Here is an 18087-nt window from a genome sequence, read left to right as displayed (position 1 = left end):
AAGCCATTCCCCCTTGTCCTGTACCAACATGTCCTACATAAGAAGAAAATAATAAGGAAAGTCCTATGCTAAGCTCAATAAACGCTAACGTATTAATGATAAACTGTGAAATACAATAAAATGTGATACATTCTGAAACTGTTAAGAAACTGGAATAATTTCAACCTTTAACTTCAATATGTGAGATAAAAAATGCAACATAAGGACTCAGGCACACAAAAACATTTTCAAAGAATGTGCCTTCTCCTAAACACAGAAAAGGTGGTCATGCCTCTCATCTCTGCTCCCACACAAACCAGATTCTAAGGATAGTACATGTTCTACTTTATTTTTACACAACATTTTCAACAAAACCAAACAGATTTACTGAACAGCTGGAGAAAATTTAAATTAAATTGCAGGTGGGAAAATTGTCCATCAAGCATTGTGAACTGAGACATTTTCAGAAAGATGTCATAGTTAATTCAATTACAAAATTTTGTCTGGTTAATAAAAGGACACTTATGCTCTTGAAGTAGAGAAGACTTACCATATCATGTTGCCTGTTATCTTTCCCTGGTATGATCAAGAAGTAGTTCCATGCCAGCAGCAACAACAAAGCCAGTGGTATCATGTAGAGCTCAAAGTTCCAGACCACAAAAAGAAAAATCTAGAAGCCAGAGTGGAAAAAAGTGATTCAAATCAGCATTACATTAAACTACTGTGCACAGTTAAGACTAATAAATTAAGACAATTCTAAGGAAACCCACCTCTTCTTAGGCAGGAAAGTTGTTAACCACTTTGCTGAACAGCCACTTAACCCACATGAAACAACTGCTACACTTTCTGCTCATACTTTAATTCATGCAAAAGGAAAATTGATGCAGTCTAAGAGGAATATGAATTGTATCAATTGTCCTGTTGTAAAATAATGCTTACGTAGGTAAAATAATGCAAATAGCAGAATAGTAAAGTTACAACTTAGGAAAAAAAACTTAGTTATTTCCATGAATAAAAATTAATAATCTATTTAGAAGAAAGAACTTGATCATTTAGTAGTAATGTCACACAAGCAAGCAGAAGAAGTAAACAACACAATTAAACTGGGAAAAAAAAAAATCACACTAACAAGTAAAAATGAAAACAAGTAAAACAGTACTGACCACAGACTCCCTGAAAAATGGGATTAAAAAGAAATCTGAGAAGCCACCTAAGTCCACCCATTTGAAAACCGATTTGTTGAAGTGTTTCCTCAGCACCCTCAAGTGCTGCATGGATGGAAGCTGGCAGAAGCATGTGCCTTGGTAACTGGGGATACTCTCCTGCGCTGGGGCCACACAAGGATCGCAGCCCAAGAGAAACCATCTGTAAACCTCAGATCTCTTCCATGGAAATTTGATCAGCTTCAAATGCTGGACTTGAGCTCTGTCAGACCCATCAGGTGGTACAGACATGACTTTTTGGAAGCCTGAATGTTCTGGTGCTGGTATAAAATCATTGTTTTGCAGGAAAGAATTAAAAATAGCTGAACTTAGATGGGGTCAGACTGAAACCGTTTTTACATCTGATTTTGCCTGTGAACAAAACACCCCTATTTTAGCCAGCTCTAGCCATAACTTTGGTTTGTTTCCTTTTAATGCAAAAAAAGCTGAATGTGAAAGCACTATAGCAAATCACACTATGTACTACAGCTGGCTATACACCCAAAAATCTTACTAAGCCTTTATCATCCAAATAATTACTGTTTTGGATATTTGTCTTTTTAATACCTACTAAAGTGAAAGAAGGTGGTGTGCCACAGAACTAAAGCAATGCCAATAGCTACGTAAACTAAAAGGTAATGTAGTCAGATAATACTAGGTAAACTAAAAGGGGCTCATTTTCCCAAATCAGCCACCAAGATAAATATAAGACTAAAATGGGGATTTAAACAATCTTCTGCTGGATTTTTGCTTAGAGTTAAAATAAAATACTCTTATCAAACACAAGGCTTTCATGTAAAAGAAAAAAAAATCTGCATTTTGAGCAATCTCTTTTCTCAAGATAAGCTAATGTACCTCATGCCCTACCTTCTACCACTGAGCGATATATATATGGAAGTCTTGTGAGACTGTAAGTCAAACATAATAAATACTGAAAGAACTAAAAAAGCAGTGTGTGTATGACGGACGTAAGAGGACACCAGCACTTCTAACAGTTTTTCATTTGAAAGAAAACTGCCTTTTTTAGATTGTTTAGTTTAAAAGGAAATCTGTCAGAAATGGTAATGAATAAGAAGCAAATAGCTCAAGGAATTTGAGAGTTCTTCTATGAGCTTGCTAACCACCCTTCTGAGAGCAAGATTATAGAGATTTGGTGCAGTAAATTTGATAAAGGCAACTTGCAACAGAATTTGTATCTCAAAAGAAAAGAAAATAGTCCTTGCACCTTTTAACCCCAGAAATGATTCAAGTCGATGGATGCATCCTGAAGGGAGCTCTGGAATTTGGCAAACAGGACTCAAGTATCAGAAAACCAAGTACTGGAGATTACCTGCTGAGAAATGGCAATGCATAGAGTCTTTCTTATGGTTCCATCTGAACTTTGGCTAGAAAGATGGAAAAAAATCAAGTAATATCCATACAATGCGTAGATCCAGAAGAAACCAGCAATCTAGACAGTCTCAAGAGATACGGACCTCAACGGAGACTGAGGAACATGGCCATCAAGTACTTTGTACTCCAGAAAACCAGTGAATTCTCATCCAGACACCCCTCACTTTGAGTTTACAAGTGCAAGATGATCCTTAAAAGTATTAATTCACTACAGTACTGTGCTCTGCAGGCCAGTAAAATATTATATTATTACCTCTTTATGACTTGTATGGAAACACCTTCCAAAAATGTGGCTGTTACAGTCAACACCTCCTGTAGATCTTTTCACTGACCCGTCACCTAAATTTCCATCTAGTCTGGCTGAATCTCAACCAGCTCCTTTCAGGCACTTGTCTCAGCCAGGCACTAGGAAAACAGGGACTCTGTATTTGCAACACAAATGAGATGTGTGCTGTGTGAGACCAGCACAGTGATGACACTGCAAGCAAAATGGCCTACCTTCCCCAGAAGAGAAATGCACTCATGAAATGCACATGGAAGAAAGCAAGCAGATTCCCAGTATTAGTATTTTAATATTAGTATTATTATTATACAAAACTTGTAAAAAAACAAGTAAACATGAGCAAACCCAAAATATGGTGCAGAACAGGACTAAGACTTAAAGAGCCCAGTAGCTGGGGGGAAGAGAGGGAAGAAGTGTAGTCCTATGCAGAAACCCTCACACAGGAAGGGAGGAAATCCTATGTATTCAAGTAAACAAGTATGGGGGGTAAAAATCCAGAAAAGCTACAGAGCAAGTTTAAAAGGTCAGTTTATGGACTTGCCTATGCATGTAAGGCATTGAAACATGGACTGTATCTGGTATGATCTCTTCCAAGGAAATAATGGCTCTAGATCATTTAAAAAAGGAGCCTCATCGCTACTGAAACAAGCCAACTATTTTAAGTGAGGAGTGGGAGTCTCAAAGGTTACAGTTTAATATAGCTGCCATTCCCTACACAGAAGAATATAAGGAAGGACTTTGTTACTTCTCCCCCATGAGATCAAGATTTTCAGAGTCACAGGCATGAAATGGCCATTTAAAACATCACTTGCCCCCTTCCTGGCAGTGTTCAAGGCCAGGCTGGACAGGGTCTTAGGTGATATGGTAAAATGGGAGATGTCCCTGCTCATGGCAGGGAGTTGGAACTAGATGGTCTTAAGGTCCTTTCAAACCCGAACCGTTCTGTGAGTCTATGATACTCTTAGTGAGAGACACACGCATTAAACGATCATTCAGGGAGACACATGACACTATCCCTGGTGTATAACACTTCAAAAAATAGTTTAAGTTAGAATATTGAATATCCTATTCTTTTGCAAACTACAGTATATTTTAAAAAGAAATCTCATCCAAAATGATTAACACTTCCTACTGTTCAGAAAAAAAGCCTGCCCTTTCAGACTAGCAGCTGTGGATCATTAGCTTTCCAATGATGAGATGTGTTTGATGAGTATTTTTCTTTCTAATTAAGAGATGAGATTCTCTATTTGACTCTCTCTTCAGACAGAAGTGAAGAGAAAGATTTCTGCCTATGTGGAAAGGCCATATTCTACAGAAAAAATATTTCAGATTTCTTTTTATCTACCTCCACCCAATTTCGTTTCATTTTTAACAGAACCCTGTTTGCACCCACAGGCTTCACAGTATTAACCCCTTCATTTCTCAGCTCATGTTATTGTTTTTCTTTTCCTTCTGTTTTGACTGCAAATGGAGCAGAACACTTAAGAAGAGGATCACTAACCCACATCCTCAGGTGCAGGAGAGTGCAGTGCACATGACAAAGCAGAGCTGTGAGAACTGCTTGCTTCATAGAATCACAGAACTGTTTGGGTTGGAAGGGACCTTAAAAGCCATCCAATTTCAACTACACTGCCATAGGCAGGGACACCTTCCACTAGACCAGGTTACTCCAAGCCCCCTCCAGCCTGGCCTTGAACACTGCCAGGGATGGGGCTCTTGCTTGAGAATCTTCCGACAAAATCTAGAAACTGCTCCTTGCACAGAACTGCCTGGGTTTGGTGACAGTCACAGGACCAGGCATAAGATGATCCCATCTGAGATGTAGGGAGCTTTCCAGAATCTGCAGCCTCACAGCAACCTTGATAGCAGATTGCCTTCAGGCAAAAGACAAAAGGCAGCTTGATGGCATGCCAGCTTTTCTGCTTCCCAGCTTCTCCTGGTCGCAACAGGGAAGGGGAAGTCCCCATGGGTAAGCCTGGCCAGCCCCAGGCTGGCATGGGAGCTCTTGAGATTGGCACTGTCAGCTACCATAGTCATGAGCTGTAACGTGTTGGGCAGTGTGATGGGCTATGGGCACTCCCAGCAGTGTCAAAATACACAGGGCATGCCACTCATACGGCAGCCTCCTTGTCAAATTATGGCTTTCTGTAATCATTTTCAAAAAAGACCCTTATGGCTGCATTTACATATTACCTATATCCTTGCATTATATGCATTACTCAACTCCTGACTAGCCTGGAAATGCAGAAGTTGGCTCCACAGTGTTTTGGCAGCTCCAAACACTATGCTCTAATGACAAGATTGTCCATTTACCCTTTAAGCTTAAAAGGATAATTGTATTTCCTGAGGCTTTGCCCCTTAGACATATTCTCAGAAGACTAAAAAGAGTGAAAGATAGCCCCCATATGTGCATGGTATAGACTCTACCACAGTACTCTCAGTTTTAAGGGCTCTGGTAAAATTCTGCCTTGTGTTTATACAACAAAGCACTTGAAAATACTTTTTGCTGTACCTTGGAGAATCAGTAGCTTCTTCCATTACAAAAGTAGTCAGTTACCTCTGGCAATCACAACTCCTCTCATCTTGTATGGCACTTGTATTAAAAAATTTAAAAGGAAGCATTTCTTTTAACTGTATCAGATCTCAAACATGCTAGTACTAATGTAAACAGTTATGGAAATCCATTTCAAACGCAGTGCCTTTATGCAGGTGAGTCTGGAAAAAATGTGCCTTTTGAACATATTCTAAAGCATCCTCCAGCAGATTTTTTCAGCAGTCTTGCAATTTCACTTCCAATTACCTGATCGCCATGACAAGATGGCGTCTGAAAGATTGAGGATACAACACACTCTCCGTTACTCTGTTTCTTTAAACAGGCAAGTCAACTTGAAAACAGCAAAAGCATGGAATATGTAAAAGAAAAAATACAGGAAAAAATCATGTCATTCCCACCTGCACTATTTTGACAGATTTCCAGTGCAACCTTGGATTAATGTTGGTTCTCTTTTTCAAACGCCTGAGGTCCTCGTAACCTGAGAAATGCTAAATAATTAGTATCTTGATCCTTTAAGAACTACTTTAACTTGGAAACAACCTTACTGGATTTCCTTCTTCTTCTCTGTCTTTTTTATTATTATTATTATTATTATTATTATTATTATTATAATCCAGTTCTCCACAATTTAGATTTTTTTTCTCTCATTCTTTCTGTTTATTTCACATGGAAAAAGAAAATGGAGATACTTCCATGACAAATACTAGTAAGATCTTAGCAAACTGGGTAAAGTATTATTTTCAAACCAGTCTTGATGAAACTTTTGGTATATTTGAAAGACCTAAGGTAGCTCTCATTAAAACACCCGGATACCACATCTAGAAGAATGCTAAAAAAAATAGAAATCCATTTCTTACTTGGTAGGACACATCTGGTCATGTATTTTCCAAATTACTAAGCTGTACAACAAACCCACAGATCTATTTCATCTGACTTCTTTCATCTATGCATGGTGTACCATTAGTTATTAAAGGACTCTGACAATTGTGATTCACTTGATGTACTTCAACCCACCCAGATTTTTTTGAAACACTGCTGCAGCTAGATAGTTCTTTCCTCTGAGCAACCTTCACAATGATTCTATTGTCCAATTACATCATACTGTAACATAATAGGGTCTGTACAAAATTGTCAGCACCATTAAAACGTTCTAGGTAAAAGCTTAAAAATGTACATTTAATTTTTGCATACTTTTCTCTTGCTTACACTTTTAAATGATGTTTCACAGAATCTTCCAGAAGTGAAATTAGTTTGCTTTGGGAATGCTGACAATTCCAAGAACTTGAACCTCATGAATGCAGCACTGTTTTAAACAGCACATGAATTATGGATATAAAAGTCCTGTTGCTGTAAATGGTTTCATATAGCAAATGTTAGTGATGCTCCTCTTGCCATCCCTCTAAATATTTATTCATTGTGGAATTTCTTCAGTCATTTTTCTCCCTTCACTTAAAGAGTTTCTGAACTGCATTATTACAGCTGTGTAGTTGGTATCCAGATGAAAATTATACGGGAAAAATATGGTTCATTGAGGCCATTTCCATACTCAAAGCCTCCTGCCATTCTCAGGGCACTTCTATACAGATTTGTTCTCTCAGACTGCTAAAACGCAGACAACTAAGAGAAGTTGATAGTATTTTCCCTATGAGCAATAACACCTGGCATCAAGTGACGAATGCCCAGTGAGGATACATTAGATCAAAGGCATGGCAGAGAGGAGTGCTATTAGATTCATCAAACCTCTGTTGCATTTTAATACTCATTTTCTGAACAATACCCAACTGTTTACTGAATGATCCCTATCCTTTTTTCAGGGACATTAACTAGAAGACTGCTCTACACGTTAATTGTTTTCCAAGTTAAAAAGTGCTTTCAATGCCTGTCCCCAGATTGGTTTTGCTTTGGGTTATATATATATATATATATATAACTCTTGGGTTGACCTATTCTTTTTAGCACAGCTCTGCTGAAAAGGCTAGTCACCAGCTGTACAATTCAAGTCATTTTGTAATTCAAATCGTCAAATTTTACTCTAGGTTTTTTAAGAAGAGGTACTTTGGCCCTCTCCCTATTGCACATACTTCTTCCCATCCTAGAAATTAATCTGATCCTTCCCAATATTAAAATTCCTTAAAAATTTGCTAACAGTTACAGAACCACACATGCCATTTCTGTTAGAAGTGTCATATTATGACCAATATTTCTACAAACTACATTTCAAGTCATTATTTACTTTTTTTTTTTTTTTTTACCTCAGATCTACGTCACAAATCTATGTTTACATTCCTTTTACCAAAAAAAAAGTTATCTGACAGATTTCTCCTGTGTTACAATTGCAGTGCTATGAGGGTGGGACTGTTGAAAGTGTAAATCTGTGTGTCACTTTAGAAGAAAGCTCTAAAGTGTTGACTTTATGAGAAGTGTAATATCACAACATAGATCATGATAGATAACTATAGCTATTTATGTGTACTGGATTGCCCCCTTCCTTTCCTATAGCTTGATATACTGAGCAGGGGCTGACAGGCTTTGAACCTGCCTCCCGTTCCTTCCAAACTGCTGAAGATTGTAAAATTAAAGTGTCCATCAAAAACTATTAACTGGGCATAGAGAAAAAAAGTATTTGCTATCTTTAGCTTACTGAGAATGGCTTCACTGTATGTCCATTGTAATTTAAACAATAGATATACTCAGGATATTTGTGTGAAGTTGTTCCAAATGCTGTATCTTCCTTACATCCCATAACTGCATCAGATCAACTTTTTCTTAATTTGCTCCCTTATTCTCCATCTATTTGTGGAGATGAATGAAAATCATACAGCATTTCAAGAAAACACTATAAAAAGTTTAATATGGTAGAAATAGTTACCATTGCCCAACTACTGGAAGATAAAAGACCTACATATTTACTTTTTGCAAAGAAAAATATGTCAGTTACTTTAAAAAGCTGGCTGTGAACTACTTAAACGTCCAAACGTTTACTGTGCTCACCCTTACTGTACTACAGAAAAACTAAACGACCCCTCCTCACTATTCATTCACAAAGAACCACCATCAAAATAAATGGACCATTAAGATATTAGAAAGTCTAGTCAGGGAAAAACTAAGTCCTTTGGTTGTAGAAAAACCTACACTGATTATAGGAAAGCCTACACTTTGCCAAGTGTCTGTCAGAAGTGAAAGGGACAGCAATAAAATTTGAATTGTATGAAGACTAAAATCATGTGGTTAAAAGTACGTGGGCAGTCTGTGATTTCCAGTGATAAAAAAAAAAAGATACTGATTTTTGGTTTGATAACCACCCACATGTTCGAAGCAAACAGACAGTAGCTTCCATAGAAGAGCAGAGGCACTTCCACAAGCTGTTCTGGAGGCTTATTTCACAGACCAGAACTGTACTGACCTTATCATAGTGAACGTACCCTGGCTTAATCTTTTACTTAGGGCTAAATCCTTTAATTTCAATTCCACAATATCTGGAGATAACTGAGTCAACACATTGGTTTCTGTGATGTCCTGGAGATGTCAACTGCTCACACACAGAACTCCCTTGCTGGATCTGTCCCTTTAATCAGAGCTGAAATTAAGTTGAATCAAGAAACCTTTATGCTGCTTCTGGGTTTGTCTTTTTTTTTTTTTTGAGTTTTTTTAATCTGTGTTTATAAATATGGTATGTTTTGGGGACTTTTGAGGGAGGAAAAAGAGAGAGAGAAATCAAAAAATAGGATGGCAGGATAATCACCAAGTGGCAGGGCCACTGCTTTTCAAAATAATGAGAACATCCACTCATTACAGCACTACACATGTAGACATTCAATTGTCCCTAATGGTTTCTTTAAAATCTTTTGTACATATTACAAGCAATTATAGAAGGTGCCACTTGCCACCATTACTTGATATCAACTAACTTGATCTAATGTTGGCTTATTTTAACTTTTCAGGGCATCAGTCAACCTCAGTGAGCTCTCCAGGCTGATTTACATGCTTGTGATTGATGACCTGCTTAATTCTGCTTTTCTGTGATTTCTGGACTATTGGTTGGGTATAACTGTAAAACAATAAATAAAGTCTAGGTTTTCACTGACCATCTTTCCTCAAGCACATATGACCTAGCCTGCAGTTGTTCATACAACATAAGAAAATACCTTCCTACCTTTTAATGTACTTTGTAAATAAATTTTAAGGAGTAATACATTTCAGCTACCTTACCATTCTTTGTAATTTCATCTCCCAGTCTGTCTTGTGAATTTCTAATTTTCTGCTTCATAGATTGTAAGAATTCCGCCCCCCCCAACTTCAGTTCTGAAACCTTGCAGAGTTATATGTAGCATCACCAGCAATGTGTGCCTGTTTCTATTTGCAACTCTAATACTAATCCAGGGCTGATATTACTGACATCTTGTTTCTTTACAGTGTTTTACACTGGACATCCTGTAGTATTTTCCCCTTCCACCTGGAATGATCTCTTTACATTTATTTAGATGCCAGAGGTATCTATATGTTAGCATGCCGGTTATATATTTTTATTCAGTATTTACCAAGCCTCTAAATGTCCTTGTGCAGATTGAGGTTGCAGGTTGTAGTAACAAGAAGTCAGCAGAGAACACTAGTTTAGATGGGAGAGCAAGGCAGCTCCAGGTGTCTGAACAACCTGAATTATTTAGTTGTAAGACTGTCCCTGAGCTAAGACCACAAAGACAAGCAAGTATTTTTACTTTCCTGGTAGGATAGCTATCATTATATTTTGCAGTACTTTCTTTAAACAAAATGCAAAATAAAACTAAGTTCATTTTTTGCTGGCAGTTTTCTCTAGCTGGCTACAGTAGATCCTCAGGAAGCTAATGCATGTTCACATCCTTTTAGGTAAAAATTGCACTATAAGTAAAACAACAGATTCTGCTATCAGCATAAACAGTACAAACTCAATGTATTTCAAGGAGGTAAATGCGACAGTATCATGGAGTCACAGGTTGGTTTGGGTTCGAAGGGACCTTAAAGCTCATACAGTTCCAATCCCCTGCCACAGGCAGGGACACCTTCCACTAGACCAAGCCCTGTCCAACCTGGCCTTGGCCACTGCCAAGGATGGGGCAGCCACAGCTTCTCTGGACAGCCTGCGCCAGTGAAATATAAGGTATCCTGTACATTTTCTGTCTGACTCTTTCCATTGTAATACACAGCAGAAAGGAGTGCAAAGATAACTCTCAGTAATACCTTCACAATTTGGTAGAACAGTCACGAATGAATAAATAAAAGTAATTAAAAAAAACAACCCCAAAGATAGATATTACTCTATCACCACTTAGAATTTTGGCTGAGTTAACTTCTTTGTTCCTTTTAGGTACTCTGCAGACCTTCTCTAGTCTGCAAAGTTCCATTCAGGTGCATCTGAGGAGTGGACCAAATTCATACACCATTTTCCAGCTGGGAGCTGTGCAAGAAATGGAGTCAGGTACCTGTTTAAGAAATACGCTAGTCACACCTAACAGTGGCAAATGCACTTTTGGTCTTGTGAAAAGTTTCTCTCAATACCCACATAACTGCCCCACTTAACAAGGGCAAGCACAAAACCAGCATCTTGGAGGAACTGGAGGTGCTGCATGAAGAATGTCAAAAAGTGAATTCTTTTTCTTAACAAACTACTGAAAAAAAACCCCAAACAACATAAACATTCTGGCTAGATTTAAGTAACCATTCATACAAGGTGCAGGAAAAACTGAAGTAATATGAAAGCTGAAAGAGAATTAAAGGTGGACAACATTCAGATGTTCATAGCAGTCACTGCAAGCTCTGTGGATATGAGTAAGCTAGATAGGGCACAACCCTTCTAAAATAAAGAAAAAGCAAACCATGTAATTAAACAGCCTACAAATTTTTTTTTACATTTTAAACTCAATTTTTAAGCTTCACTGTTGCCAGATGCATTGAGAAATAAATTTTTTAATCTATAACCTGCAATGTAATTTGTCAGACAAACAAATGCAACAAGACAAGATTCTCTTTTTTATGATCCTAAGTGGAAAACTGTTTCCTGCTGCTTTTGTTGAGGAAATGCTTCTGCAGGGAAAAGTGTATTTTCAAGCTATTAAAAACCAAACATGCCCTTCCAGTTGTTTCTCTGTAATAAATTTAATTACACTTCTATTTCCAAAACTACATTAAATCATATTTAGCGCAAAGAGGTGTGCCTTGGCAACTTTCTTATTGTTTTTATAGTTACTTTTTCCAGTCAGCAAATGCTGCAACCCAAACTGTCTCCCTTTTTACAATCATCTCTCTCCACGCTGTAGTAGTTTGCAGAAAGTGCAGTTGTCCACTCCAAATATATGATGTTTCATAGAATCTACCTCACCTTTCAGTAGTTCATTGTTTCAGCAACATTACACTTCATTTATTTAGACGCCTGCCAGTCCAACATGTTGAGTTGCACTTTAACATAGAAATGTTCCACAGCTGTAAAAAAACATTTATTGAGCCAGCAGCATCATCAATAATGTTTACTAACCAGTGAAGAAGAGTACATTTTATAGATGCTCATATTAAAGCACATCCTTTAAAGGTGAATAGGGGAATTCGGATTTTATTGCTATCTACAGAACAGTACATCATCATTCTTACTGGCCATTGCTACATTCTCAACTTTTTCTGCAAAATAACATCACAATGAGACCACTGGTGTTAAAACAAGGACAGATTTTGTGTGTATGTGTGTTTAAAGGTGCTACATATACCAGGGAAAGAAGTATTCCCCTTGAAAGCACCAAACCCTAGCATTAGACATTTCACAAATTTAAGTGAGCAGAACTCAAGACCTGGAATTATTAACACACAGATTCTATACCTTAACAGCTTATTCAAGTCCCAGAATCCTTCTGTCATGCTAAACCAGCTGAATATGGTATTACAGAAGCTCTAATTAGTAAGCTGCCCACCACTTCCCATTCTAAGAGATTTTTTTTGCAATTTTATAGAAGTTCCAATGCATATATTAATAATAAAGGGTCTCTGGAACAAGCAGTTGTCCTTAGGGTAAAAAGAGTGCATTTTGTTTTCCAAATGAAATCACTAATGCTTAGTTGATTTATACACTTCTGAAAAACCTCACTTCCCAACTTCCTTTGGCACTGCTAGAAAGCCAAAATAATGATGACACCTTGAAAAACCGAGATGAAGACTTGACCTTGTGACTTTCATAGTTGAAGCAGCTGAACTGCGCATGGTATAAATACTGACCTTGTATTTTTATTAATATACAGGGAGCAGACTTAAGGGTTTAAGCAGACCCTCCTGATGTCGCTTCTTCTTTCCTAACTCCCTTGTACCTGACTTCCACCTGAGCTTTGCTGACATTAGGGAGAGGAAGGCAGTGGTAGTTTCAACTGAGATTTTAAAAATCCTATAAGGTACTGTGGAGTTGACCTGTCACACTGAAGTACAATGATGGTTTGTGAGCAGGCCTGGGCTCTTTAGAGGTGCAGGTCAGAGTTTACCACTTCAGGTAACGCTGTGCAGGGCCACTATCTGCACAACAGCATCTGAAAGTGGGCTAAATGTTTTGCTGATGCTTATCAAAGGTATTTGCAAGACTCGGGAATTCAACTACTTATTCTATATGAAAATGTATTCCAGCAGGTATAGACTGCTCCACCCTCTGCCACTCCCTCTCAATGGACCTTTGACGCCCTTCCCTTATTTTCCCCGTCTTCTGTCTTTACCCAGCTCCCACGGGAAAGAAACTGGCTCACCTTCCGCTGATGGGTGTCACCTCACTAACTGCACTCCTCTCTATCCTGTTCTTGTCTCTCTTCCCAGTTTGTCACAATGCTCAGCAGAAGTCTATCTCATCCTCTTTTCCACCCTTTCTATAATGTGATGCGCCACCATTCCCTTTCTCCTTCCCTCCCAAAAAATACTTGGTTTCAGATCAGGATCCCTATTTCTTTTCCTTGCCTTGATATGACATAGAGTCATAGAATCATAGAACCTTTTGGATTAGAAGAGACCTTTAAGCTCATTCAGTTCAAACCCCCTGTCACAGGCAGGGACACCGTCCACTAGACCAGCTTTTTCCAAGCTCCGTCCATCCTGGCCTTGGCCACAGACAAGGATGGGGCAGCCACAGCTTCTCTGGGCAACCTGTGCCAGTGTCCCACCGCTCTCACAGGGAAGAACTTCTGCCTAATGTCTAATCTAAACCTCCTCTCTGTCAGGTTAAAGCCATTCTCCCTTGTGCTGTCCCTACAGGCCCTTGTCCAAAGCTCCTCTCCAGGTTTCCTGTAGCCCCTTTAGGCACTGGCAGCTGCTCCAAGGTCTCCCGGAGCCTCCCCTTCTCCAGGCTGAACCAGCCCAGCTCTCTCAGCTTGTCTCCAGAGCAGAGCTGCTTCAGCCCTCGCAGCATCTCTGTGGCCTCCTCTGGATGTGTCTGTGCAGCTCTATACCCTTCTTGTACTGCAGGCCCCAAAGAAAACATAAGAGATTTTCTAGATTCCAGCTCCTGCATGTGGCCTTCTCTCACACAGGATGGAGCACCAAGGCTGCTGGTAGGGGAACAGGGTGTAAATAAGAAGACAGTAGCCAGATGGACACAGTGAACATATCTACCACAACACATGGGCTAGGCAGCTTTCAAGAGCTGGCCAATATTTGCCAGTGCACAGGCAGAAAGCAACAGGCAAAACATTGACATCAGCAGCTGACCCCTTTTTAGTAAGTCCTGGTAAGTTTAAAAATACAGGAATTCAGCCTCAAGATGGTTACAAGTATTTCAAGGTGAGCATATAATTTTGGTTATGTCAGAAACTGCATTACTACTTTGGCTAAGTGAAAAATTTCAACTTCCAGAATTTGAAGACTCAGAAAGTCAAAGGCAACTGAAGAGATTACGGACAGATCTTAACCACGGACAACACTGCTGAAATAATCTATAATCATAGAATCATAGAACAGTTAGGGTTGGAAAGACCTTAAGATGATCAAGTTCCAATCCTACTGCCATGGGCAGGGATGCCCCACACTAGACCATGTTGTCCAAGGCTCTGTCCAACCTGGACTTGAACACTGCCAGGGATGGAGCACTCACAACTTCTCTGGACAACTCATTCCAGTGCCTCACAGTAAAGAACATCTTATATTCAACCTAAGCTTCCCCTGTTACCCCTTGTCCTATTACTACAGTCCCTAAAGAAGAGTCCCTCCCCAGCACTCTTATAGGCCCCCTTCAGATACTGGAAGGCTGCTATGAGGTCTCCATGGAGCCTTCTCTTCTCCAGGCTGAACAGCCCCAACTTCCTCAGCCTGTCTTCATACGGGAGGTGCTCCAGTCCCCTGATCATCCTCGTGGCCCTTCTCTGGACTTGTTCCAACAGTTCCATGTCCTTTTTATGTTGAGGACACCAGAACTGCACACAGTACTCCAAGTGGGGTCTCACAAGAGGAGAATAGAGGGGCAGGATCACCTCCTTTGACCTGCTGGTCACGCACCTTTTGATGCAGCCCAGGATACAGTTGGCTTTCTGGGCTGTGAGTGCACACTGAAGCCGGCTCATGTTCATTTTCTCATTGACCAACACCCCCAAGTCCTTCTCCACAGGGCTGCTCTGAATCTCTTCTCTGCCCAACCTGTAGCTGTGCCTGGGATTGCTCCAACCCAGGTGTAGTACCTTGCACTTGGCCTTGTTGAACTTCATGAAGGAAGTTGGCATTGTCTCATCTCTAAACCATGTCCAAGTCCCTCTGGATGGCGTTCCTTCCACACAGCTTGGTGTCATCGGCAAACTTGCTGAGGGCGCACTCAATCCCACTGTCCATGTCAGCGACAAAGATGTTGAACAAGACCGGTCCCAACAGCGATCCCTGAGGGACTCCTTACTGGTCTCCAACTGGACTTTGAGCCATTGACCACAACTCTGTGTAAAGCCATCCAGCCATTTCTTTTTCCACCAAGTGGTCCACCTATCAAATTGATTTCTCTCCAACTTAGAGAAAAGGATGTCGTGCAGGACAGTGTCAAAAGCTTTGCACAAGTCCAAGTGAATGATGTCAAATGCTCTGCCCCTGTACATCAGTTCCATAGCCTCATCACAGAAAGCCACCAAATTGATCAGGCAGGATTTCCCCTTAGTGAAGCTATGCTGGCTGTCAGCAACAAGAAATACAATAAATACCAGGCAGAAAGAAGGAGTCTGAGTGTACAACCAGATCAGGATACGAGTTACTGGCAAAAGTCTCTATGGAATAATCACAAAAGCTGTTTTCCTCATTAAGAGTTTCACAGCTGCACTCTGTCCAAAATAGCACAAACTATGAGTCCCTTCCAGCATTCTCTCTTCACATCTTAGAAGCGTGAAACTTCTTGTTTCTTTGAAAACCCTTAGTAGAATTTAACTAGTAAAGACATACTTGTGTGTGATTCCATAGGTTTTTTGCACTACTGGTGAGGTTGCAATCACCACAGCTGGAAGCCATAGCTCCAAAATCAACACATACCAACTTGAAACAGAAATTAACTAGCTCCAGATAAAGAGATAAATATACACTATGCGCAAGCATAATTTTAAATGTATGCACACACCACTATGTATTTACATAGCACAGTAATCTTTCCTCCACACTTTTTTTTTTTTTAATTCCATTTTTACACTTGTTACATAGGTCTTTTGGGTCACACATACATAATTTAGCAATATCACTGTTGGGATGAGGTTTCATTGCTCAGTACCTCATTTGATCATTTATACCATCACACAGTTAAGAAATGAGATAAAGTAGAAAAGCTGTCTCCTACTCTGCACTTGTTCTGCCCAGGTGAAAATGATACATAACATTTAATCTTATTGAAAGGAAAACAACTCTGATTTTACTTACAGGGCTGGAAAATTTTCTTTTGGTCTTATTCTTTTTGTTTTATATTAGAGTATCCTTTTTTCCTACCTGATTTCAGAGTGCCTAACACAGTATTAAAAAGTCATGTTTTTTTTTTTTTAATTTTTATCTACAGTTAACAGGTAAACACAGGGAAAATTCCAAATTTAGTAACAGTCAGTACTTTACCATCTTCTCTGAACATCACAGGCTTTTTGTCATGCTACAGGCAACAAGCCTCAGTGAAAATCTGGCTGGATGCCCTTCCATCCTGCAATGCCTACGTAAAATCATCCAGAAAATACTTGAGTTTCTTAAAAATCCGTTTCAGTATTGTCGAGAATACTTTTAACATAATTCATTAAATATTTATATATATAATCCAATATGTTATATCAAGGATCACTGCAATGAAGTTTTCTATTTTGAGAGAATATGAATAATTTAACACTAAAGAGCTGTCAGAAAGGTATAGGAATAATGTAGAAAGCTTGCTTTTTTTTTTTTTTTTTTTTTTTCCGAATAAAACACAATCTGTGAAAGCATCATAGAATTTTTCATATCTGTCCAGGCTTGCTTATACAGCTTTTCTACCTGAAATTTCTCTGAATGTTCTCCATGTACGGTAAAGAGCAGTTCAACTTCCAAAAGAGAACCCAGCTTGATGTCTACTGACCACTACACAGGCAGGGAAAAATTAAATAATGTGGTAGCTGGCCTCCTAAGACACAGTCCCACTACAGCCTGTAATAGCAGGGTGCAAAATCCTTCATTTGTAGCAACTACAAGAAAACAAGATGTGCCACAGGACTCACTGCCATGTTCTACAAGGTTTCCTTCCCTTCCCCAAAAACATGGATAACTTCTTGTATTTCTGTGTTAGAGGGACAAAGATGTGTTCTGACTGTAAGGCAGGCTATGTAAAGATGAGACAGCATGACATGAGTGAGTTATTCACCTTACCTTCAAATCATTCAAGACATGGCTATACCTCTGTGAGTCTGTACTGCCTAGAGTGCTACTTCTCAAGCTTTTGAAATGATAGGCCATTTTAAGTTATCACTTTTTTTCCAGACTACCACACATCCTCATCATCAAACTTTTAAATACTTGCTACATAATACAGATCTATAATTGGGAAGCACTTGCTCTGGAAAGCAACTACAAATCAGAGCCTGAGAACTAGTGGTGTAGTAAGTTATATAGCACAATAACAGATAAAGCAAGCAACAGAAGAAAAATAGCCTGAAACAAAAGAGGGCATAATAATGAAGTAAAAAAGAGAAGTAACACCAGTAAATAAAAAAACACATGCCAAAGCAACAGATGTTTTGGAAAGGTGTATGTACTCCTTATGTTTTAAAACTAATCAACCAATGCAGTTACAAAACTAAAAGCAGTGTCAAAACCCCACCAGATAATTATATCAGTTCTTTCATTCCTGTTACTTTATTACATACTATTCAGTACTACTACATAGTATTCTTTGTGAAATAACGTAAAAATTGATGATGTATAATGTCTTACACTGAATGAACCTCAATTGTGAGGTATTTTCTTTAATCCTCCTTAATATGACTTAATAAGAGCAGGCAGTGTCAAAAAGTAGAGAAAATCAGGTTTATGTATATATATATTTTGCAACTATATCTACAGATAGGTTTAGCAATATCTTTCCATACAAATAATAACTCTAAGAATAAAGACAATTGGTTGAATTACTTCTACAGTTTATTTTTATAATTGAATATATTCCTATCAGTTTTATAGAACTTCTTGAGCTGTGAGGGTAATCTTTGAATACTTTAGTAGGTGTG

General features: G+C 38.9%; 1 protein-coding gene across 2 annotated transcripts in view; it reads right to left on the bottom strand.

The window, feature by feature from the left end:
- Positions 1-18087, bottom strand: part of MCTP1 (multiple C2 and transmembrane domain containing 1) — a 260031-nt gene that overhangs the window by 55360 nt on the left and 186584 nt on the right. For both annotated transcript variants that reach the window (XM_062617486.1, XM_062617487.1), the window contains one exon: positions 530-649. In XM_062617486.1, coding sequence (XP_062473470.1) covers positions 530-649 — 120 coding nt within the window. The remainder of the gene's footprint in view (positions 1-529; positions 650-18087) is intronic.

The sequence above is a fragment of the Pezoporus occidentalis genome, unplaced genomic scaffold (genome assembly GCF_034315485.1).
Source record: "Pezoporus occidentalis ecotype Australia unplaced genomic scaffold, CSIRO_AGI_Poc_V1 ctg197, whole genome shotgun sequence".
NCBI lineage: Eukaryota > Metazoa > Chordata > Aves > Psittaciformes > Psittacidae > Pezoporus > Pezoporus occidentalis.
Note: the sequence above shows the minus strand (reverse complement) of the source record. Positions and strands in the feature narration are given on the sequence as shown.